The sequence below is a fragment of the Parasteatoda tepidariorum genome, chromosome 7 (genome assembly GCF_043381705.1).
Source record: "Parasteatoda tepidariorum isolate YZ-2023 chromosome 7, CAS_Ptep_4.0, whole genome shotgun sequence".
Classification (NCBI taxonomy): domain Eukaryota; kingdom Metazoa; phylum Arthropoda; class Arachnida; order Araneae; family Theridiidae; genus Parasteatoda; species Parasteatoda tepidariorum.
Window position 1 is genome coordinate 10,484,556 of NC_092210.1, and position 24,861 is coordinate 10,509,416.

At 32.4% G+C, this 24,861-nt stretch overlaps 1 protein-coding gene across 1 annotated transcript in view; it reads left to right on the plus strand.

Annotated features, from left to right (window-relative positions):
• Positions 1 to 3,307: 3,307 nt before the first annotated feature.
• The window catches only part of LOC107436640 (uncharacterized PE-PGRS family protein PE_PGRS46), a gene marked incomplete in the record, with an annotated part of 97,979 nt that continues 76,425 nt past the window's right edge, over positions 3,308 to 24,861 (plus strand). Inside the window, 12 exon segments of the mRNA XM_071183039.1 lie at positions 3,308 to 3,468; positions 9,960 to 9,977; positions 10,107 to 10,121; positions 12,709 to 12,723; positions 12,932 to 12,946; positions 13,619 to 13,633; positions 15,354 to 15,365; positions 16,162 to 16,176; positions 18,085 to 18,099; positions 18,646 to 18,660; positions 22,421 to 22,435; positions 24,454 to 24,471. Of these exon segments, the coding sequence (XP_071039140.1) occupies positions 3,420 to 3,468; positions 9,960 to 9,977; positions 10,107 to 10,121; positions 12,709 to 12,723; positions 12,932 to 12,946; positions 13,619 to 13,633; positions 15,354 to 15,365; positions 16,162 to 16,176; positions 18,085 to 18,099; positions 18,646 to 18,660; positions 22,421 to 22,435; positions 24,454 to 24,471 (217 nt within the window).

A 24,861-nucleotide genomic window follows, 5' to 3' on the forward strand; every position in this document is an offset into this window, starting at 1 on the left:
GATAGCAAAGTGGTAGTACTGGTCTCAAACTTTAGAGATATATTATACAAAAGTTGAATCAGTAACCATAAGACTGTTGACAGATTATGTTTCTGCTATATATAGGCTTCTTTTCCAGCAAATTTCATATTTTTATAACTTTGACGACGGCAGTTAATAACTTTGAATGTTGTTGAAATTTCAGTTTTTTTGTTGTTGCTCTTTTAAGGATAATTTTAAGGTTACACCAATTGTACAACACATATGCTTCTTTTTTTAGGTACTACTTACTCCTTGTTATGTAGTCGCAGAAATATATACCATTGTGTTTGAATTAAGATATTAACGTTGCCACTAGCAGTAATAAATCCAGCTCTTTTGCCTTGATTACGTCATAGATTTGTACAGCTGTCCTGAAAACTGCCGACTTTACTTTGCAAAGCCCCAATATGATCACTTCAATAAGCATATTATATACATATATCCGTCGTTGAACAGCCAACCCAATTTTTAGGTTTATGACTACTAATGTTCAACTCCGTAGCCATGTAATTTTGAACCAATCCGGAAGACAAGGAAACTCCTGGATCAGTACCTCCAGAGGTATTGATTTGCTATGGGTACATGGGGGACTTTGCGACTCGAGAGATTTAACGTGCATCAGCCACCATTTACTCCACGGGGAGTCTTCGGCCGTCGGGGATTGAATCCACGAACTGTTGGACATGGGCCCAGTGCCTTACCAACCAGCCTACCCCGGCCTTTTCAATAAATATTTTATTTTATAACCGTCGTTGAACAGCTAACCCAATTGCATGGGTTTACGACTACTTACGTTTAACTCCGTAGCCTTGTAATTTTGAACCAATCCAGAAGACAAGGAAACTCCTGGATTAGTACCCTCAGAGGTATTGATTTGTTGTGGGAACATGGAGGACTTTGAGACTCGACAGATTTAACGTGCATCAGTCACCATTTACTACAAGGGGAGTCTTCGGCAGGCGAGGATCGAACCCACGACCTCTTGGATATGGGCCCAGCGCCCTACCGACCAGGCTATCCCGGCCCTTTTCAATAAATATTGGAAATGGTGCCAGCAGTTTGTACGAAGCCGAATTTTCGGATTTGCCTACCACAGATCCGAGGTAGTTCGGGAGATAGAGCATTCGCCTCCCAATATGGTGACCCTCGTTCGAATCACAGATGGCTGGTAAATCCGAATTCGCAGTGCAGACGAAAAATGACGAATAATGGATTATAACCTCCTTGCTGTCGAGCAAACAGTAGTAGTTTCCCGTAAATGCAGGTTAGTTTCATCAAGAAGTTCTACACGAAGACTTCTTTGTCCCAATATTTGATCCATGAGGTTCCTTTTCTTCTGGGTTGGGTTCAAAATTAGAAGGCTGCGGAATTGAACGTTCAATATAGTAAACCCAGAATTGGATTGGCTGTTGAATGTCGGATATAAAACAAAATAAAACTGCCTACCACAAATACATAGAATATTTCTGTTTTATTTATGTTACTCATTGTTATGTCAATTGTTAAGCAATTTTTTTACTCTTTTTATATTTGACAGTAAATTAAATTACGACTATCTCTTCTAACAATAAAGAAACAATATGTTTCTTTCTAATATTGAGCAGGTGGGAAGAAAAAGAATTTATTGAGGATCGTAAAATGCTTTATCGTTTGTTACAATATTATTCGAAGTGATAATTTCCACTATAAATACATACTTTTTTCATAATATTCTTATAAAAACTCTTTTTTTTTATCTACTCAAGTTTCGAGCCTTATGTTTATACCCTTGCACTCAGTTTCGAACTCAGACATTCCGTTCGAGCGATTGGAAGGATGGTGACAAATACAGGTGTAAAGATGAAAAGTACATGTCACCACTATATTGACGTGTCACCGTTTGTTATTTTGCAGAGTAGATAAGTTTGTTTCACTATGCAAACTTTCTAACGTTAATGTTCTTATTTATAGGTCATTACAGTTACAAAAATATTTTTAGTCCAGCCTAAGATGTTTTTACTAAAAATTCATACCTGTATAAACAATAAGGATTTAGTCCAACGGTAGTTCTGTTCTGTTTCGATTACTTCTGATCTCTGAGAAAGATCGGGTACTACCCGATTTTGTCCCAACCCACTTGACGTGAGCCAATGCTGGGCCTACGAAAGTTGTAGTGCAGCAGTGGAAGAAAGCAACTACATCCACTACTTTACGATCCCCAGGAAAAAATATTTACTGTGGACCCTTTCCTTAAAGCAACGAAAACCATATTTTCAAAATTTTTGGAATTTTAAACATCCTTTATTCAAAATTAAAGATTTTATATCGAATATAACGAAATTTTCTGCAATTTTTTTAAAAACTACTTAATAAACACTATATTTTTGAAAGAAAATTTGATGCGCACTCACAAGAGTCCCAACCCTCGGGGCAACTGCCCCTCCTTCCATTTTTGAATACGGTTTTGATTACGTCACATGTAAATTACATGCATAATTTTCTTAAATTACCATATTAAATAGAAAAGTCTGAAAATGTTTCACCGAAATTCATGAAAGAGATCTTTTGAATTCTTTGTAAGAAAATTTGCTCGAGCACTTACAAGAGTCCCAACACCCGGGGCAACTGCCCCTCCTTCCATTTTTGAATACGGTTTTGATTACGTCACATGTAAGTTACATGCATAATTTTTTTAAATTACCATATAAAATAGAAAAGTCTGCAAAATTTTAACCGAAATTCTAGTATTTCTAAATTTCTCATAGAGTTAAAATTCGTAACCTTTCTTATTCAACTAGTGGGACATGACTTTTTCTAGAAGAAAAATCAGTTATAAAAAAAAGTAGTACTACTATGACTTTTCAGGAATGATATATTGTACACAACTAAGCCATGAATATCATGATTAAATCTGTCAGTTTATAGGTAGAACAATTTAGCTTCTATAGGTTTTTAAATCATACGTACAATTTTAAGAACTTTTTTCTAACAATACTCTTTAAGAAATCATTATAAGTAGCAGATAGTAAAACTAAATTCTTTTTTTATACTTTATGATCTTTGCTTTGCAAGTGTATAGTGTGCTGCTTGTACAATATCAGGATAGCCTTATGTGACACTCTAATAAGTAACTCAAAATAATTGGGTTGTTAAAGTGTTTTACGCTCGAAAAACGTTAATGGATACACTTTTCAATTAAATACACACATTAAACCAGCATCTATCAATTTTCAAAAATACTTTATACCTGCGAGAATCAATAACGCTTATTCGTTATAAAGCTTTTTGAAACAAATTTCTGTAAATATTTACAGAACAAAATTTTATTACAACACTTTAATACTTTGATATAAGGCTTTCCAACATTTTTTACAATTACTTACATTTATTAATTTTGAAAGAAAGGTTGTTTTTCCAATATGCTGAAGCATGCATTATTTTTCACCATTATTAATGGTATCTTACTAGGTAAGTACGATTATTTTCCAATTATTTTAATTAATTATTGTTCATTTCTCAAAAGATTGAAACAATAACGTTAACGGCATCAAATTCTGAATTCTATTGGTATTTATGTCATATGCTCTAAATATTCATTATTTGTGCGATATAATTTTCTATTCAAGAAAAATTAACATTATAGAATTTTTTTTAAATTCAAATTTCAGATGAGAAAACAATAAATTTATGGTAAAATAGTCAGCGTTGCGTTCACTGCATTTTTTGGAAAGTCCTATATTTAGGTTTGTGTTTGTCAGGTTTCGGAGAAATTTTGACTCATATTAAGCAGAACAATTCAAGTTTTTCCGATTATAAACGTTTAAATACTCTGTATAAAAAGTTAATTAATGAAATAAACTATTTCGATGGATTAAGAAATTATTATGAATGGATTTTAATTCAATATGTGTCTCATATTGTAACGTTACTGAAATTCATACAATATACAGCCTTATGTATCTACAGTATAATTTACGACTTATAAAATCATATCACGATTGAAAATGATTAAATTATTCTTAAATTAATGTTTATTATTGTTAAATTATTGTTCTACTATTGCATTATTATTGTTTTCTGATCATGATTACTAAGAGTTATGATCATAAAACAATAAATTCATGGGGAGAAAATGTCGGAATTGCGTACTTTCGACACGAATTGCGTACTTCGACGCAATTGCGCACTACTTTTTTCGACAATCCTTTGTTTCAAGTATAAAAAAATGGCATTTTGTTCCAGAAATATTTCATGAAAACATAAGAAAACTTTTAAATAGTTAAAAAATATGTTAAGGACAGAAGTTGCAAGTATTTAATTTAATCTATTTTATTTTAATAATAGTGCTTACGTTACTGTTTTGGTCATGTATAAAAACACTAAGCTGCTTCTTCTAAAACTCTTTTAAGCTGTAATATAACCTATCTATTGCTGATATTTATTAAAGGATAATATCAAGTAACTGTTCTTTTTAAACTTTATACTCTTATTTTTATCCGTGAATAGCTAAACACTATTTAAAACTCTTTTGCAAACTTTCTTACTTATAACATAATAATATTTTTTTTGGAATTGCCTTTTATCAATTTAAGCTATACACTATAAGTAGTATGCCATGCTATAGCGCACTTTTAAAAACATAAGTGCGCCATAGTATGGAACATACACTACTCCTATATTCTGATAGTAATCTGTTTTCTCGAAACTTGACATAGAGTCTATATGCTTTCAAGTGTTTTTGTAAAAAAATGTAATGTTCAATATTTTTAAGTATCTACTTTTATTTTTATTATATATTTCTATATTATTTTATTTTATATTTCTATATTATTTTATTTTTTATTTCTATATTAAAAATTCATTAGGTTGGTAATCGTAATCGCTGGGTGTACAATTCAACATTACATTTCGTTTATTTGCACACAAACTATAAGACTGAGAATTTTGAAGTCACTGAGGTGTGTAAAAAAGCGTACTAATATTACGATGAAATAAAATAAATTAAACGTTCAATAATTTGTTCGAGAATTAACTGTTGAACTTGTTGGAAAAAATACCATACGGGTAGCTCTATAAGCCGCAGGAATGCAACTAGAGGGTTGAAATTAGAAAGCTGAAAGGATCATATTTGTTTATAAATGCGACATCGAGTTTTTGAAATGCGACGCTGAGTTTTTGTGAAATTCCAATATGTTCTAAAGCTATTGCAATTTTAAGTGGTTAAACTTTTTTTTCTCACTTTTTTGCTTTACGTCATATTTTACTTTGCTGCTCAAAATCTATAAAAACTTTAAATTACGAAGGTGCGTAGGCACACGCGGAAAGAGTTTAATGGAATTACTAGTTTGAGAATCATTAACTGTTAAACTTGTAGTAAATAAGAAAAAAGCTGGTTAATCGACTGTCTACTCAAATGCTTGAAGATATCAAATTTGACGCTCTGATAGGACCATTTTGTATTACAATTTTAGTGAGAATTTTTTTTGTTTTTGTAATTCTTATTTATTGGAAAGTTATTGAAAATTTAAGTGATTTTTCAAGGTTTTTCAGATTTTTTTCTTTAAATATTGACTATGTATCCATTGCTGTAGAATATTCATTTTCCCTCGAGACTTTTATGAGCTCGCTTTCGAATAGATGTCAATCAAACGCGGCAAGAGAGAAAGGGAGAGGGATTATTTGATGCCAGACATAAATCTTAACATTCACGGTAAAAGTTTTAAAAATAAAGAAACGTAATAACTAGACATAAGAAACCGTTCCTTATTTAAATGGGATACCTGCAAGTGACGCACTGTGGATATCTCGATCCTGATTAGTTGTTGAAACGTGGCATTTGTTTACGTTAGCTACTGTTCCTTCCCCTCTATTTCGAGTGGGCCAATCCTGTCTAGTATCAATTCTTTTAAGTGATACATTCTATTTACTTCTACAAAGATTTTAATTCCTTCTCAAAGATTTTAATTCTTTCACTATATATTTTTTACTTAACGCAAATACAGGCGCTCAAAGCCACGTGCTGTAAACTAACAAACATAAAAAACTAATTATGCATCCAAGTTGCCAGGTACACAAAACAAAAATATATCACGGTTTCAATAAACTACATAAACAAATAATAAATATAAGTGAAGTGAAATAAGTAGAAGAGAAATGATTTTATTTTAACAAATACGAAGTGCGATAAGGCGTTGTATTTGATAAACTTCATTTTAGCTAACATTCTAATTTAAGTCGAGAGACTCAGCTCGACTTTAACTCACCATCTTGCTTATAAGCAATCAGGTGCTGAGGACTTAAGTCACATGTCTGGGTATCAATGATCTTCTTCTTCTTGATGTGCAATTACCCAATGGGATACCTCCACGTGAAGTAGTGTGTGTACCTCGATCCTGATTGGTTGTTTAAACGTGGCTGTCCTTTCCATTCTATTTCGAGTAAGCTAAGTCAGTCAAGTATCACTTCTCTTAAGTGACACATTCTATATTCTTACGCGAAGATTCCTTCACCAAGATTTCAATTCTTAGACAATATATTTCTTACTTAACACAAATACCGGCATGCAGCCATGTAGAATATAAACAAACTAATTATGCATCGAAGTAACCAGGTACTCAAAACAAAAATATATCACGGATACAAAGGATCACATAAACAAATAATAAATGTAAGTTAAGTAAAAGATGTGAACGAGAAAGGATAACATTTCAACAAGCCAACAATGCAGGCTATTGAAAAGAAAATCATTTATGGTGCCTCCGTGTGGTATAAGAATAAAGTTAAAATAAACCAGAAGCTCCTAACTATCCAAAGAATTCCATTGCTCAACATCACTAAATGCTACTCTACAACTAGCACGGAGGCACTACAAATACTTGCAGGAGTCATACCTATTGACTTAAAAATTAGAGCAACTATTTCGATTAAACGACATACCTGGTCACCAGAAGAATTTAACGACAGCGATTATCAAACAGATGAACTTAAAAATTATATCCCTTACTCAGTCCCTGTGTATAACCCTACGAAGTTAAAGATCGTTAGTAGGGGTTTCGGCTCACCGAGGGGCGTTGAATACGAGTTCTACACTGATGGCAGTAAGAAACAGGTGACCAATGAAAGCACAGGCGCTAATGAAGATCGGGTGGGTTGTGGTTTCTTGGTGAAACTGGATAACCATACTATTTACGAACAGACCGCACGTTTAAATAATGAGTGTAGTATCTACTCCGCCGAACTTACGGCAATCAAATTGGCTACCCTTTGGGCAAACAATAACAATATTGAACAATACACCATCTTTTCTGACTCAAAGTCCTCGTTGCAGGCCCTTGAAAACCCAACCCCAACAGACCCTCTTGTAGAAGAAATTAAGGAAATTGTTCAAAACAAACAATGCTTATTCAATTGGATTAAAGCCCACTCGGGGGAGCCTGGCAACGAGGAAGCAGATATTTTAGCCAAAAAGGGCACCTTATTGGGCGGGGTGGACTTTCACTACACCATAACAAAACCCCAGGTCAAACATAGACAGAGGCAGGTCAGTAGGATTTTATGGCAGGACAGGTGGAGCAGCTCTGCAAACGGGAGACACACACACTATTTGATACCTACAGTTAACGAATGTTTTTTATCCAGCGATTTTTACTTTAATCAGTTTTTAACTTCCCATGGTGTATTTGGCGATCACCAAGCTAGGATGTTTCAAAAATCCTCCGCGTGCAAATATTGCGGTCACTATCAGACTATTAAACATCTGATGCTTGACTGTCAAAAATTTGCAACCATTAGGGGAAATAGTTTTGACAGAAGAGGCGACATAAGATCTTGGTGCAGGACTAATAAACAGAGGCAAATTATTAAAAACATCATTAAACGCACCCTGGAGGACGCACTCGCCCCTGATGACATTTTGGATCCGCTCTACACGAACTAAACTCAGTCCCGGTTGTTGGGCTGCCCGCCTGTTCGCTTCCCGTTATTTTGACAACGTTTTGTTGTTTTATCTATCTCATTCGCTTTTTAATTCTGTTTTAATCTATTTATTCACTACATTGTGCTTTTTAATTGGCTTATTTACATTGCCTTTCCTTGCTTTGCAAATTTTAGCGTCGCCTTTTAATTGTATTTGATAATTGTTTGTTTTACCACTTTACATCTTCACCTCCTTTTGTTTTACATTTGAGATTTTCTTGGCTCATTACGCCTTGTTCTTCTGTCTTACCTGTTGTCAATTTGTCATCGACTGTATTGGTTCTTTGACCTATATTAACTTGGGACCTCCGTTTACCTGTGACCTTTTAATGTTTTCTTATGTTCACTTCAGGTACACGTTTTTTTTAATGGTTCACTTTATGTTTTACTGTTCTTGAATACATCAACAGTTTATACTTTGTGTCCTTTATATCCTGTCACAATGTTAATGATCGCTTTGGTTTAGCGACCCAACTTACTCCGTAATATTACTCGTTTTAATCCTATGTACTGCCTGCACATGATGCATTGTATGTCATACTGTACTTTCCTGCGATGTGTTGTAAAATTTTTCATTTGTGTCTTTGGCTCACTATAAGGGAAGCCCCGTCGGCTTCGGCACTATAAGGCGGGACTCTCGGAGCATTTTAATTATTTTGCTGCTGTTGCCATTAGACTCTGTAATGTTTACATAATGTTACTCTGTAATGTTACTTTTTGTATTTTATGTACTTTTCTGTTTTTCTTGATTTTAATAAACATTTACCCGTATGCCCTAAATTGGGGCAGGTCGGGGTAAATATTTCATAATATTTCAACAAATTCGATGTGCGATATGGTGCTGTATTTAATTATTTTTAATTTAATTAATATTCTAACATTTGTTGAGAAACTTACCTCAACTTTAACACGCCATTTTGCTTACAAACCATCAGCTGGCGTTGACGTCTTAGGTCACGTGTCTGGGTATTTGTGATCTTTTACTTGAAGTGCAAGTATCCAGTTGTTATAAGTCTTTTCAACGAGTAAAATTACTTCTTATTTGTTTTTTTATTATTAATTAAATTTTAATGATTAGGTTAATTTTCAATGATTATTTTTCAAATCTAGGTAATCGTCCGTTTCATTATGATTACCATATTAGTAAAATGTTCTTACAAACATATAGCAAGTATTATTGTATATTTCGAAACCAAAATGCTCATTATTTTTTCGTCAAGATTGACTTTTAAAAAGAAATAAACAATGATGAATGAGAATCAATTGAGAACTACAGTGGTAGGTGAGAGAAGCAAGCATGAAATGGAGCCTCGTCGCAACAATTAATAAAAGGTGGTAAAAATTAGGCCCGATTTATTTAGATTCAATAAAGCTATTTAATTTATTTTAAAAATATTTATGAGCTTACTTCTCAGATACTATTTTATTTATTTTTAAAATACGTAAAAATAAAAATAAATGATGTGTAAAACTAGAATTATAAAAACTGTTCTTTACACAGTCAATTCCTCATAGTCATCTTCGGATAAAATTTTATTACGATGTGCAAAATTTTTTTTTGATTCGCTTAAAAGTTCTAGAGATATAGAGAAGTGCTCAAAATTAAAATTTACATTAAAGAATCCAAACTCTTAATTGCTCTCCTGTCGAACGTATTATGACAATATTTTTTTGCTTGCAGTTGTCTCCTGCCATATTTTGAGACTTAAATATCCAAATTCGTTGAAAAAGAATTATTTATTAAGAGAAAGGCCGTTTAAATGTCTGACTTCATATCTAATATTGTTCTGCTCTAGCTATTTAGCATATTTAAGAACCATTAAGATTCACGTGATTGAGGAAAATCAGATTATTAGATCTAAAGTTCCGGGTCGTAAATTGAAGACGTACCTGCATTAAATCATAAAAATATATCATTGATATTAATTGAGGAAAATAATTTGAGTGACATTAGGTAGCATAATTAATTTTGAAATTTTTTACAGTTGATTACCTGAATGCGGGTGAGTTTTTAGACATTTTTATTTATCGTAGTACCTACCTATTATTCATAATTTTTCGTACTACTTATTTATTTTCACTTGTTTCCCAAGTTATTGTTTAAATTTTCGTTAATTAATTTAATTATTTAGCACCAGTTCCTAAAAGTAAGTTATAATTTTTTAGTTAAAATATTAATATTAACAATTGTTCTTTACTTAGCACAGGTAAGAAATAATTAAAAAAAAACAACTAAGAATGGAATGGATAATTCACATAAAGGTAAGATTGGTTAAGTGGCCAGGAAAGGCAAAATGGTCACATGAACGTTCGCAACACAATATTGCTGTCATTATGGATGCTGATAGTGTTATCTGTGACTTTGAAACAGTAACTTATTGTTTTTTCCCGTCATGATTTCACGTAAGTAGCAGAAATTGTTGAATAAATCTAAACAATATTATATTATTACTAGATGATGTTAAGCTGCCTGATCACTGCTTAGTTGCTTTTAAAATTATGAGTATTTTTAAACACTAAGTCATGTGAGTCAGATGCTTAACCACATTGTTTTGTAATGGCGTCAAATGGAGCAAAGTAGCTACAGACATGGTGGAGGAAAAGTGTCCATAGACATGGTAGGGGTGAAGTGACCATAGGCATGGCGGGGGGGGGGAAGTGACCATAGACATGGTGGGAGTGAAGTGGCCATAGACATGGTGGAGCAAAGTGGCAATAGTTATGGTGGGGACAAGTGGCCATGGGATGGTGGAGCAAAGTCGCAATGAAAGTGGTGGGGTAGAACAGCCATGTGAAGATGGTGGAGCAAAGTGGTAATTTACGATTACCATTACGATTAGTGGTAATTACGTTATAACGGTCGATAACGTACTTTAAATATTGGAGTTGATATTTAAAAAGACGCTTTGGTTGTGATGAATAAATGATAAATCAGAGCGAAAATATCCTTTTCACCTTTTTTTTAAAAGTATTTATACAGTAGTAAACAAAGATACTTTACTGAATTTTTGCATAAATACTTTAAATGCTTCTAAATGTACTTTAAAATGTATTCTTTTGATAATGTATATTATTTATATTGTGTTATATGTATTAAACAGAATACTCTTGTTTTGCAACGTGGAAAATTGAAAGTTTGAAAATAAAATAAAAACTTTAGTAAAACATTTTTTAAAAAAATACTGCAGGAATTGGAACTTACTTGGTTGTACTTAATATTGATATACCCTGCTGACCATTAAAATTGCTGCACCAGGAAGGAAGGTATAAAACTGAATATTTATTAGCCAGATGGGGAATAGTATTTACTGGATATATGGGGATAGTGGGAAGAGCAAGTGGTCAATTTTTCTTAAAAAAAAGTAGGGCGCTTAGAAAAAAGTAGCGCTTAGATAAAAGTAGTTTTAAATAAAAGTAGCTCTTTGGTTTAAGTAACAGTATTTATCCGCTGTATCAAAGAGTCAAATAGAGATTGTATGGTATTTTCGTGAACTTCAATCAATTCAGCTCCAAGACTATGCTACAGTTCGTTGACAGTAATAATTGGCGAGAACTGGTTCTCCAATCAAATGATCATTATTGAATACACGTTTAATATTCTTCAAAGATCAAGGGAATGGTTTCAAGTGGAATAGTTCAAAGATCAGGAGAACTGCTGCCCACGGGAATTCAAATATGCTTTATTGGGGAACTGTTTTAATGGGTAATATGTTTTATTAGGGAATTTCAGCCCACTAGAAGTCAAATAAGTTTTATTGGGGGAAATAAAAAAAGAGTACGGTCTGCTTAGAGTTTTGCAGTTTCTTGTTGAACATTAGAGAAGCTTAAAAGATAGGACAGACACATGGTGAATTAATACGCTTGAAGAATAATGTAAATTCCAGGAAAGCAAATATATATGTAATCGAAATAAGCACTCTATTCCATAATTGCTGGTGGTTTGCTAATCTGACGATGTTGCATGCAAGTTTTCAACTTACGTTGGCCACCATTTCGCCGAACACGGTTGCAGCTATCACGATTCAGAACAGGGATTCGTCAATAGATGACGAGTCCTAATTCCTGTTTTCTGGTCGGTTGTTGATTTCCTTTTTGAGGGCGCTCCGGTCTGTGGTACTCTGTCTAGGGTAGCAGAAACTACGTTTGTCGCGCTAACAGCTCATACAACTGCAAGCGTTGTCCAACTGGTCTAGCGCATAAGCTTTCTGTCTCACAGACAAATCAATTTAGTAATATGGTTGTGCGATCCATTGTGTCTGTGTGGATATATATATGTCTTCTAAACTATTAGTTGTGAGGAGTAGCATTCTATATTTTGTGGTCAGTTAAAGAATCTCGGCCAGCACGAGTAGCAACATTGCGGTATCATAACTGCAACACCAAAGCACCAACAGGCTGTAATCCTTCTGAAATTAAGAGCAGACGCGCATACTAAGGATTGCATCTTTTTTAGTCGAAAATAGCGTTCAAATGCAAATTTAAGTGCAAATTGCCTCAAAACCTAAGGTTTTATAAGAATTATAGGCGTCAATAGTGCTGCCTGCTTTGCAAGAATGTGCTGAAAATCAAATCTTCTGCATGTCATGCCTTATTTGTTTTGATTATGATATATGCTTTATTTGTCTTGCAAATTTTAACAAGGTTGCGTACCGCCTTCTTGGTGCAACAATTTTATTGACCAGGAGTGTATGTATTAATGATTTAGCTGTTTGAAAGAAATTCTTGGTTATTTAGACTCAACGCACTATGGTAAGCTATTGAAACTGTTCATTAAATTATTATTTTTAACCACAGCTATTTTGTTTTACATAGAAGGAATTAAAAATATAGAACAAAAAGACTGGTATGGTTAATATACTAAGTACATTTTTTTTCCTGTAAATCTAGTATTTTTGCAGAGTTAGGCATTATTGTTTAATTTCTATGATGAATACAAAATATTTTCGTGTTTATTTAGTTCCATTGCAAATTGGTAAGTTCTAAAAACTACTTCATTAAACTATTAGTTTTTATCGATGTAATTTTTAATCGTTGGGGGAAGTGAGTTGTTCCTAGAATCAATTTTAACTTTTTATTTTTTGCCGATATTAATCATTCAAATAGTTTGTTGGAATTGCATTGCAATTATTTCCCAATAATATAATTTGTTTTAGGAACAAATTCGGTCATACACAGAATTTTTTTTAATGTAAGGAAAATTAGTTTGAAAACTAAAGGATTTACTTTTTCCAAAAAAAATTACTCAGCAAGAAAAAAATTAAAGCAAAATTCTTTGGCACATGACTGGAAAATCTGAAATTGTCAACAATACAGCAGCTAGTACTTGTTGTTACTTGTATTAGCTACATGTAATTAATGCAAAATTCGTTCACCAGATGTCACAAACAGTTATATTAGTCCGACATACATGCAAACCAAAGTAAGACAAACACTGTCGCCATTTTTTTTTTGGATGATTACTTCGCTTATTCAGAACACATAAGAAATATAAAAATGAAGAAGACTAAATTAGATAGTATAAATAACATTCATTTTTCGGTACCACAGTATTTTTAAGCCTCTAGACTTGATTAATTTGTAAAATTAATATGAAAAAGTTTAATTTTATACAATTTGAAGATTATAAAATTTTATTTTTCTTAAGTTCAACCGAGTCAAGGTAAGTTATTAAAACAAATTACTTTAATTGCTATCTTAAGTCATTAAGTCATCAAAAAAAAAATTAACTCAATATATTTTCCCTCTCACTCTTCTGTTTTTTATATAAATACATAATAAATCTAAAAAATAGAAGACTGAGAAAGAAAATGTTATGCGTTAATTTTTTTCTTCAATTACTCTACAGGATGTGGCAAAAAAAAAACAAAACAGAACAAACAATTTTTGTATGTAACTTTATTAAAAATAAATGAATTAACAAAATATAATAAAATATTAATAGGAGTAGCATTTTTCTAAAAAATAAATTTAATTGTTTTCAAGGAACCCGTCTTTTGCAGCGATGCATAGGAGCAAGTGCTTACAGAATTTTAAAGCAATGGGTCGTAAATCTCCCACCTATAACTTATCCCATTCCAACCGAAATTATTGCTTTAGAGAGTCACAGTCTTACGTGATTTAGTGCGGACACTAGATTTCAAAATATATTATACACTGTAATCCACGGAATTGAGATCTGGCGAGTAGCGTGGCCATTCTAAACATGCATTGAAATGTGCCTAGCACCATTTTTGCTTCTTTTTGGCTTTGTGTGTTGGAGCGAAGTATTTTTCAAACGTCTAGTTTATATTGCCGAAGGGTTTTTAGGGTCACGGAAGTGCAGCAGCATCTAGAATGTACACTTTTTGATTTATTTCACCGCCCTCATATATAGAAATCACACGTGTTTTGCCATTTGCGAAAATTCTGCTCCAGACCATGACCGACTTTAGATTTTGCGATGTTCAACAATTCTTCGGGTGCTTAGAGCGTCTACAGTCCGAAGAATACAGAGAGAAGAAGTCTAGCTCTGCGAATGCGTAACGAACGAAGGGAACTGCTCCAGCGAGGTACGCTATGTCAGAAAAATAACTTCCAGGGTAAGTAACTTACTCATATTTAGCAAAACATCATATGTACTGAGATCCAGCGCATGCGCATAAGAAGCAAAGTCAGGAGGTACGTCCCCGGTTAACTAATCGTAGGACAACTCTACAAGTATGGTTACACTGCCTCGTGCCAATCTCCATTTCATTCCTTTTTTCTATGTCGAAATATGTTAGCAAGTTATATCAACATGGATTATATAAATGTATTCTTAAGGAAATATCTTAATAGTACATATATATCAATATCACATTAGTAGTGTAAAAATGCAGAACAAACCAACAATAAATAAAAAGAAAAAACTTTTCTTTTCCTAACCAACCCCAGTAGGGAATGGAGGGGGGGGGGAGAGAAGGTGGTAAATCGGTTACAAGAACCTATGCGGTTGTCACCTAAATGTTGTTTCACAGGGACCGCTTGGGGGACTGATCCTATTGTCAGATCCTATTGCTCTTATCATGAGTTGGTTGGACGGTAAGGAGCTTCTTATCAGTAAGAATGAATTTGTCTCTGCCCTGTCCTACGGCCAATTGCTGAAAATTTCTTCAAGTGTTTGCTTCTCTGACTCAATCTTAAAGGCGACTATTAAAACTAATTAAATTTCTTAATTAGTAAAAGCTTACTCTAATTATTATTAATAATATTTTGTTAAATTTATTTTTAATGAAGTTATATGAAAAAAAATGTTTATAGAAGCTTTTTTGCCGCACTCTGTAGTATTTTGTCTTATCTAGAAACTAATATTTCAGATTAATACAATTTTTCATTTATGCATTTATTTATTTTATTACCAGCAAGTAATCAAGGTAAGATAAAAAATCTACTTCATTAAACTTCTACATTTATCAATACAATGTATATCTAGAATAAATATAAAAGTATACAAATGACCGGGATATATATATATATATATATATATATATATATATATATANTGATAGTATCATCACACCCTTGTCTTCTGGAATGAATCAAAAATTGCAAAACTACGAAGTTGAATATTGGTAGTCGTAAACTCAAAAATCGTAAACTCAAAAAAATTATAAAATAAAATAAAAATGTCTTAATCAAAGTGCATAACATTTCCCACTTTGCCTAAAAGCGCACTGTATACAATGCATGCATTCCTTACATAATCGGTAACATAGTTAAAAATAAGAATGATTGAGAACAGTAGTTCAATGAAATATGTTTGATAACTCACCTCTATGTGCCGGAGCTATAAAAAATTTAATAGTTTTCTGAATTCATTTTTGAAAATTAATGAAGTCTTAGATGTCTAAGAATGCTAGTATAAATGAAACATTGAACAAAATATATATTGTCGTTCCTAGTCTTCTTTATATTTCTTATTTTTTCTGCATAAACAGTTAATTAATAATTAAATAATGGTAGTTACTGAAACAGTTTAAGTAAGTTTCAGTAACTACCATTATTTAATTATTAATTAACTGTTTATGCAGAAAAAATAAGAAATATAAAGAAGACTAGGAACGACAATATATATTTTGTTCAATGTTTCATTTATACTAGCATTCTTAGACATCTACGACTTCATTAATTTTCAAAAATGAATTCAGAAAACTATTAAATTTTTTATAGCTCCGGCACATAGAGGTGAGTTATCAAACATATTTCATTGAACTACTGTTCTCAATCATTCTTATTTTTAACTATGTTACCGATTATGTAAGGAATGCATGCATTGTATACAGTGCGCTTTTAGGCAAAGTGTGAAATGTTATGCACTTTGATTAAGACATTTTTATTTTATTTTATAACCGTCGTAACAGCCGACCCGATTTTTGAGTTTACGACTACCAATATTCAACTTCGTAGTTTTGCAATTTTTGATTCATTCCAGAAGACAAGGGTGTGGTGATACTATCACAATACCCTCAAGTTTTAACTTTTGGCATTCGTCTAAATTTATAATGTCACTTTTGTGACGGTGCCTTGCTTCTAGTTTATTTTAACTGCGACCGTGAGCTTTGCTAAGCCGATTGCCCGGATGGACGCTCACATTCGATTTGTGTTGTTGCTCGAATTACGAGAGCGGGAACCTTCAAGATTCACTTTCCTTCTCTGCATGCTCAGGGGATAAAAGCTTACTCGCTATTTCTAATTATTTATATGTTACTGAAATTGCGCCTTTATGCGAATTTAGTAATTCGAATAGATTTACCAATTTTATGCATTGACTTGTGGAGATTAACAGCAGAGCATGCAGAGAAGGGGACACGTGTTATCTTCGAAGCGGCAGAGTGTTTTTATGGAGTAGTTCCAGTGCTTCATGAGCTATCATAGGGCCTTTAATTAGTGATGTTCCCATAAATAAAAGAAAGGTGATCCAGAAGATGTTAGTGTCATTCTTTTCATTTATGACCGAGAAGCCTGAAGTTTACTACACTATACCACGCGCCTGATGCAGACGATACAACAAAGAGAACTCTTGGATCAAGTATTGGGAGAAATTTGCCTACGTAGAGGACTTTTTGATGGAATTAACCCGCATTTGCTTCACATGAAGAGGAAAAAATGACGAATGTCTTCTGTAGTTAGCTTGACAGCAAAGTACTCTAACCCACGATTCGTCTACCACTGAGCATAATTTACGTCAGCAGTGTGCGAGCAACTCGTATTTACCAGCCATTGCCGGGGTTCGAACCCGGGCCACCACATTGGGAGGCGAGCTCTCTATTCCCTGAGCCACCACGGCTTTTAACCAAGCATTGAATACAATACCTAGGCATTGGATAAAGAAGCAATTACTCTTTGAGGAAAGCATGAAATATGAGAGTAACAGAAAAAGAGTCAGTGCATTTTTTTTTTTTAGTTTCTCTTCTTAAGTATAACCGAGTTAGCGACGAAAAAAAGGAGAATAAAATTTCCAGTAAGGCAATTTTTTTTCCTGAAACACATATTTGCACATTCGCCGACATTTTTTTTTGTTTTCATTAACAATATATGATTGGAAAAACTTAAAATTAGGGATTACCTGGCAATGATCTTAAAACCTCAGAAAGCTTCAGTGTAGAGAATAGCGATCTATGGCCCTTCACATTAAAGAAAACTTAAGTGTAATGAATACCAGGCAATTACTTTTCGTGTTATACAGTTGCACTGGTCAAGTGTAAATCGAGAAAAGGATATTATATCCCAATCGCATTATAAACTCGGTTAATGCGGTTCTTAATAATACGGATGATTACTAAACATTTATGAGGCTATTACTAAACAGACGATTACTAAACAATTATGAGACTGCAATATTTAATATTGCCTTAGACAGAAATTCCGACAGATTTTGACAGATTCGATTCTTTAGACAGTTTTTGGAATCTATGCTACATCTAATTGCTTCTCTTGCAAGAAGGTCACAAGTTATTATAATGTATTGCAGTTCAGTGCAGAACACTATAATGTATAACGCACATAAATTAGTTTTTTTCTCTCGCACTATTATTTTTACGCAAACAGATATCAAATTTAAGTTAAGTAATGTGTTTTCTCTTATATGTTTAGGTCCAGTGCATCAAGGTAAGTTAATGAAATTACTTTTTCAATTGAAAAGAAAGAAATATAAAGTAACTCTTAGTATATAGTCGTTATAGTAAATTTCAGCTACACAATTATTCCAACACCTAATTAATTTCTTAAAATGAATACATAGAATAGTCTAACTACTTATAGATACTTTATATGGAGCATCATCCTATATTTTCACATATCTAGAAAATAAATTCAACATGAATGCTGAAATTTTATTCATACTTTTAGGTCCTATACATCAAAGCAAGTTATTAAATTATTTTAAATAGAATGAATAAAAAAAAACTATTAAGTACATCATTGTTTATATTGGTTATAGTGAATTTCAATCTAGACTTAATTTAAGATAAATACAGAAATCCATTCAACTAATTATAGTTATATAATATGGAGATTAATCATATTATAAAAGGGGGTTACAAGACCACTCTACAAACTATCAATACAATCTATTTTCAATCTATCTATAATCTCTACAAGGCATATCTGGAAAATAAATTTAAGATAAATGCTGAAATTGTTTCTTACTTATAGGTCAAGTACATCGAGGTAAGTTATTAAATAATTTTAAATAGAATAGAAAAAAATATTAAGTAAATCATTTTTTATAGTTTTTATAGTAAATTTCAATCTAGACTCAATTTAAGATAAATACTGAAATTTGTTCGACTAATTATAGTTACATCATATGGAGATTCATCTTATTATTTTTACATATCTAAAAAATAAATTTAATATAAATGCTGAAAATTTGTCATATTTTTCGGTAAGTTATAAAAATCATTTTTTATCATTGTTCATCAGGACGCATTCTTTTACGACAGAGAAAAGGACATTTCAAAATTAAGAATAATTATTCAACGATAAAACTCACAAAACTTACTCTTTATAATGCTTCAATGGCTCTGAAATATTTAAAAAATTAAATTTTAAAAATCAAAAATTAAATTTTAATAGACGAAAAAAAAGCAGAAAACAAACTTATCGATATGAAGTAAAATAAATTAAACATGTCTTAAAACTGGTTTTACTAATCTAACAGTTAATATACACCGAAGAGCCATTACACTATGACCACCCTGCTAATAACATGTAGGACTACCTTTAGAGCTCAAAACTGCTAGCACCCGACGTGGCATTAATTCCACAAGGGGCTGATAGGTAGTCTGAGGTATCTGGTACCAAGCGCTCGCCAATTCCCTCACCATCTGGTACCAAGCGGTCCTGAAATTCCCTCACATTGCGAAGGGGGTAGCGTGTCAGCACGAATTTGGTTTTCCAAGTAGGACCACAAATGCTCTATTGGATTAAGGTCAGGTGAATTTGGGGGCCAANGCTGATAGGTAGTCTGAGGTATCTGGTACCAAGCGCTCGCCAATTCCCTTACCATATGGTACCAAGCGGTCCTGAAATTCCCTCACTTTGCGAAGGGGGTAGCGTGTCAGCACGAATTTGGTTTTCCAACTAGGACCACAAATGCTCTATTGGATTAAGGTCAGGTGAATTTGGGGGCCAAGACATGATTTGAAAGTCGCTGGAATGTTCTTCGAACCAATCCATGACGATTCGACCCTTATGACATGATGCACTATCCTGTTGGTAAACACCATCACCAGCAGGAAAAATTGTTGCCATGAATGGATGAACCTGGTCTGAAACTATGTCCAAGTAGCTTACGGACGTCAGGAATTGTTCTATGAGGATTATGGGTCCTAATGTGCCCCATGTAAGCATTGTTCCTGGGCGAGAAACCACGAAAACCTGGGCAAGTCCATTGTTATAGATAGAGGGTGGTCATACTATAATGGCTCTTCGGTGTATATGGTAGAATAAAAATTAAGATTTTGCATTAAAATTCAATTAAAAAGCTAGAAAAATAATTCTGCGAAACACGCGCAGATAGGTAATTTACAAATTTATTTTAAGATTATGGCGATATATAAGATGTAAAGAAGTTTTAAGATCATTAAAAATGCTGACTACGTATTTTTATTAATATTCATAAAATACATATTCTAGAAATTGATAAATATATTATTCCGAATCTATGCATATGCGTGTATATTATTGAAATTGTATCAGTTATTGAAAAACAAAATCAAAAAATAAAAAATTATCACATTAAATTAGCACAATCTGGTGTATAACCATATTCCATCAGAAGCAAGCTTTTATGAAACTAGACATTCCTTGAATAAAGTGTTTTTTATTCAAAATGTTTTATTCAAATTTCTTTACTAAATTGCAAAAAAATAATTAAACGACTAAAAAGGAAACATCGTATTTTATAGCTTGAAAGAAATAAAAATAAAAAGATTAGCAAACGATTATTAGCAACAAAAAAAATATTAATGAAATTGCGCGAAGTCACTTGACTACGCGCGCGAAGTCAAGTTTCTCGCAAGTTGGTCACATTTTAATATTAATCGCCCCATTTAAGTATTTTTTCATTGTCGCCAAATTATTTTTTTAAAAATAATTAATTTTAATTTTTCTCAGCTCCTCAAAACTGCTAGCACCCGCCGTGGCATTGATTCCACAAGGTGCTGATAGGTAGTCTGAGGTATCTGGCTCTCGCCAACTGGTCCTGCAATTCCTTCACATTGCGAAGGGGTAGCGTGGCAGCACGAATTTGGTTTTCCAAGTAGGACCACAAATGCTCTGTTGGACTAAGGTCAGGTGAATTTGGGGGCCAAGACATGACTTGAAAGTCACTGGAATGTTCCTGGAACCAATCCGTGATGATTCGACCAATATAAAATGGTACATTATCCTGTTGGTAAACACTATCCCCCGTAGGAAAAACTGTTGCATGAATGGGTGAACCTGGGCTGCAACTATGTTCAAGTAGCTTACAGACGTCAGGGATTGTTCTATGAGGATTATGGGTCCTAATGTGCCCCATGAAAGCATTGTTCCTGGACGAGAAACCATGAAAACCTGGGCGAGATAGAAGGTGGTAATAATGTAATGGCTCTTTGGTGTATATGTTACCAGCGAAGTATGAAACGCCGGCATTGTATAAAATGCTTAGGCATTGTATAGAATGCCGAATGTTTTTAGGCAAAGTCTGAAATGTGAGAATTATTACATACTTTCCCAAGGCATTGTATATAATGCCTACGTATTCTGTGGAATGACAAATGCTATTTAGGCAAAGTATGAAACAAACGTCCTGATGAGGTTATTATGTAAATGATGTGCATGTTACTGTGAATGACCGAAATCGGTGGTTGTTGACTTTCACCGGTGAATGTTGACAATCACATAGTCGCTTTGGTGAATGTCCGAAATATTTATTACATCCAATTTGATGTTAATTTATTCGTGGATATAATTACATTTATTCGATATTTTAATACTTACTAACGATAGATTAGAAGAAACATCAGTGTTTGGAGTATCGGGCAAATATATACCGGGCAATGACACTTGACCCTAAAAAAACATCAGTGTAGGGTATAAAGGGCAAATGTATTCCGGGCAGTGGCACTGAACCTTAAAAAACAACAGTGTAGGGAATACCGGGCAAATGTATACCAGGCAATAGCACTTAACTAGTCCTCAAATATATTTCGGACATTTACCAAGGGTCTAGTCATACTAGGCTCAGTTAAGTGCCTTTGCCCGGTATACCCTGCACTGATGTATTTTTAAGGTCAAGTGCCCGGTATACATTTGCCCGATACTCCAAACACTGATGTTTCTTCTAATCTATCGTCAGTAAGTATTAAAATATCGAATAAATGTTATCTATCGTTAGTAAATATCAAAATATCGAATAAATGTAATTATATTCACGAATAAATTAATATCAAATCGTGTGTAATAAATATTTCGGACATTCACCAAAGCGACTATATGATTGTCAACATTCACCGGTGAAAGTCAACAACCACCGATTTTGGTCATTCACAGTATCATGCACATCATTTACATAATAACCTCATCAGGACGTTTGTTTCATACTTTGCCTAAATAGCATTTGGCAATCTATAGAATACCTAGGCAATGTGTGAAATATAAATCATTTCAAACTTTGCCGGCTAATTTTCAGCATTCTATACAATGCCTAGTCATTCTATACAATGCCGGATTTCATACTTTGCCGGTAATATATATAACTGCGAGTATTTCATTATACTAATATTTTTATACGGAATAACTGAGGAATGCACAAAAAAAAGTGACTGGAGTATATGAAATTAATACCTTTTGTTAATTTTTTCAATCACTCTAACCATTCTTTCACATCTGGGTAATATTAATGTTTTAAAGATTAATGCAAATTATTTTAACTTTTATTTAGGTCCAGTGCATCGAAGTAAGTTAGAAATTTTTATTTTAAACTACCATATTTGAACTTTACCATCTACATGTGATATCTCTTCAGAACTAGATCCTGATTTAAAATATTTTTTAAAAATACTTAGTTACTAATTAAAAAATTGCAAGTATTTCCATGTATACATTATACTATCATATAAATAAAATAACAATGACATTTTTTTAAAAAAGTAGCAGTTATTTACTTTTAATGTTCAGGCATGGTGCTAATTAAAATTAATTATTAACAACATATAAAACCAGTTGACATGCTGAAAAATATGTGTGCGGTACATTTATTTATTATTATGCATGTGCCCTCTCAGGGTTTAACCAGAAAATAGTATATGAAAATATTTAAATATTAATATTCTTTGTTTGTAAAAATAATTTAGCACGTGTGTATTTCAATAATAACAATTTGATTAAATATATATATAACCAATAATGTTTTTCAAAAGATATATATTTTAAACAAATATATGAAAGAATACACATCTATTATAAAAAATCATAAATATCGCATTCTTTAAATTAAATATGATATGATCTCAAAAGGAGAAGAACCAATTCTAGTGTTCTATAGATTTTTTTAAATTTAATAGAGTAACTCAGTAATTTAATTAAGTAATTTGAGTAATTTAAATAAGCTGCCATCACCGCACTTTCCTGTTCACTGGTAAACAATCAATGATCAATCAGTTAGATTGCAACCAATAGCAAATACGTCTCGATTAGGCTGGGAATACATATCGTCCAATAGGAATAGTGCAAATGGATAGTTGCCATTCACAAAATTACGACACTTGATTGATTTATTCCACTCAAGGATGTAGTTCAGCATCAGGTTTGGACATCTGTATATTAAACAATTTATTTTTAGCCATATCTTCCGATCAACAAAATATTTATCTCTATATCCATCTATCTTTACATATGTTAGTAATTATAGCGTTAAATTTAAGAATATTAAATTCACCCAGTCCATGATTCAGTGTAGTTTCAATACGAAACGTGAAAAACGCTTTTAAGTTTTTGAAATATAAAATTAATAACATTTAAAAAACGAAATATTTTTAATATACTGGATTTCCTGGGAGTGAAAGTGAGGATAGTGGTTTCAAGCGCTGAAGGGTTGGTCTTAAAGAACGGTAAAACTGTTAGTGATAGATATTAATTTGAGAAAAAAAAATAGCTGTACATTTTAAATATTTGTAAAGATTTCTCCTAGTTGACATTTTTAATTAAAACTATAAATTCTGATATTAATTTATACGGATAAATATAATTGATATAATTGAATTGAATAAAATTGATTCTAACTTTTATCGCAGAACACTTTACTGGTTAAAAAGGTAAGGTAAATCGTAAAATATGCTGAAACAAACGTTTAACTGCATGAAACTGAAGACAATCAAACTTGCATTAAGGATTTACTAAGTGTAGCTCTAATGTTAGCAACTATTAAAACATATTAGCAACAAAATCATTAGAACTACCAGTAAAACATACAACGAAAATTACGAATACAATCGTTTAAAAAATCCAGACAAATGTGGCTTCAGTAGCAGCCTGTTCTAGTTTTACTTATTTCCGCTTGACGGCAGCACCTACTTGACACCAAAGAAAAAAAAAATCATTTCCAGTACCCTGTTGTACCGGGTTCAACTATGAAATGAATAAATGACGTACAAAGAATATTGGGATGGATAATGTATGTAGCTTCCATTTTTATTCCTATACAGCTAAATTAAGATAAGCACAAAGAAGTTTCTATCGTTATTTAGATCCAGATATTATTATTCTTTTGTTTTTAATTGCTAATTCTTTGTAAATATAAGATATATAAAAAACGTAATGTAATCTAGAACAGGATGATATTTTACATTTCGTTCATTTCTCATTTATACAAATATTGCATATTATTAATATAAGTATAATACTGGTATATAATATAATATTTTAATTTAATGAAATTTTTGAGATAAATATGTGAAAATTTGAATGTACTTTTAGCTGCAATCCGTCATCGAAGTAGGTCATCACGAATTATTAAATCATTATTAATTTTATAATTATTAAATTATTATTAATTAATGGTAATAAATTACTATTTTTAATATTTTTCATTTTTAAGATGAATATATAATTACAAATATAAACTGAATATACAAATATAAACTGAAAACATATTAATGTATAATCGAATTCTAATGCCCTACTTTTAGTCATTATAGTATTTTTAACTGCAGTATTATTTAATTCCAGGACTTTCAGGTATATCATTTTGTTTATTTTAGAATACAACAATTTTACTCTTTTTGGTCATTATTTTCTAATATGTAGCGTAAATAAAATAAAATGTAAAACTGAGGTGTATAATACAAGGTCCTTCGTAATAAACGCTTTATATATATATATATA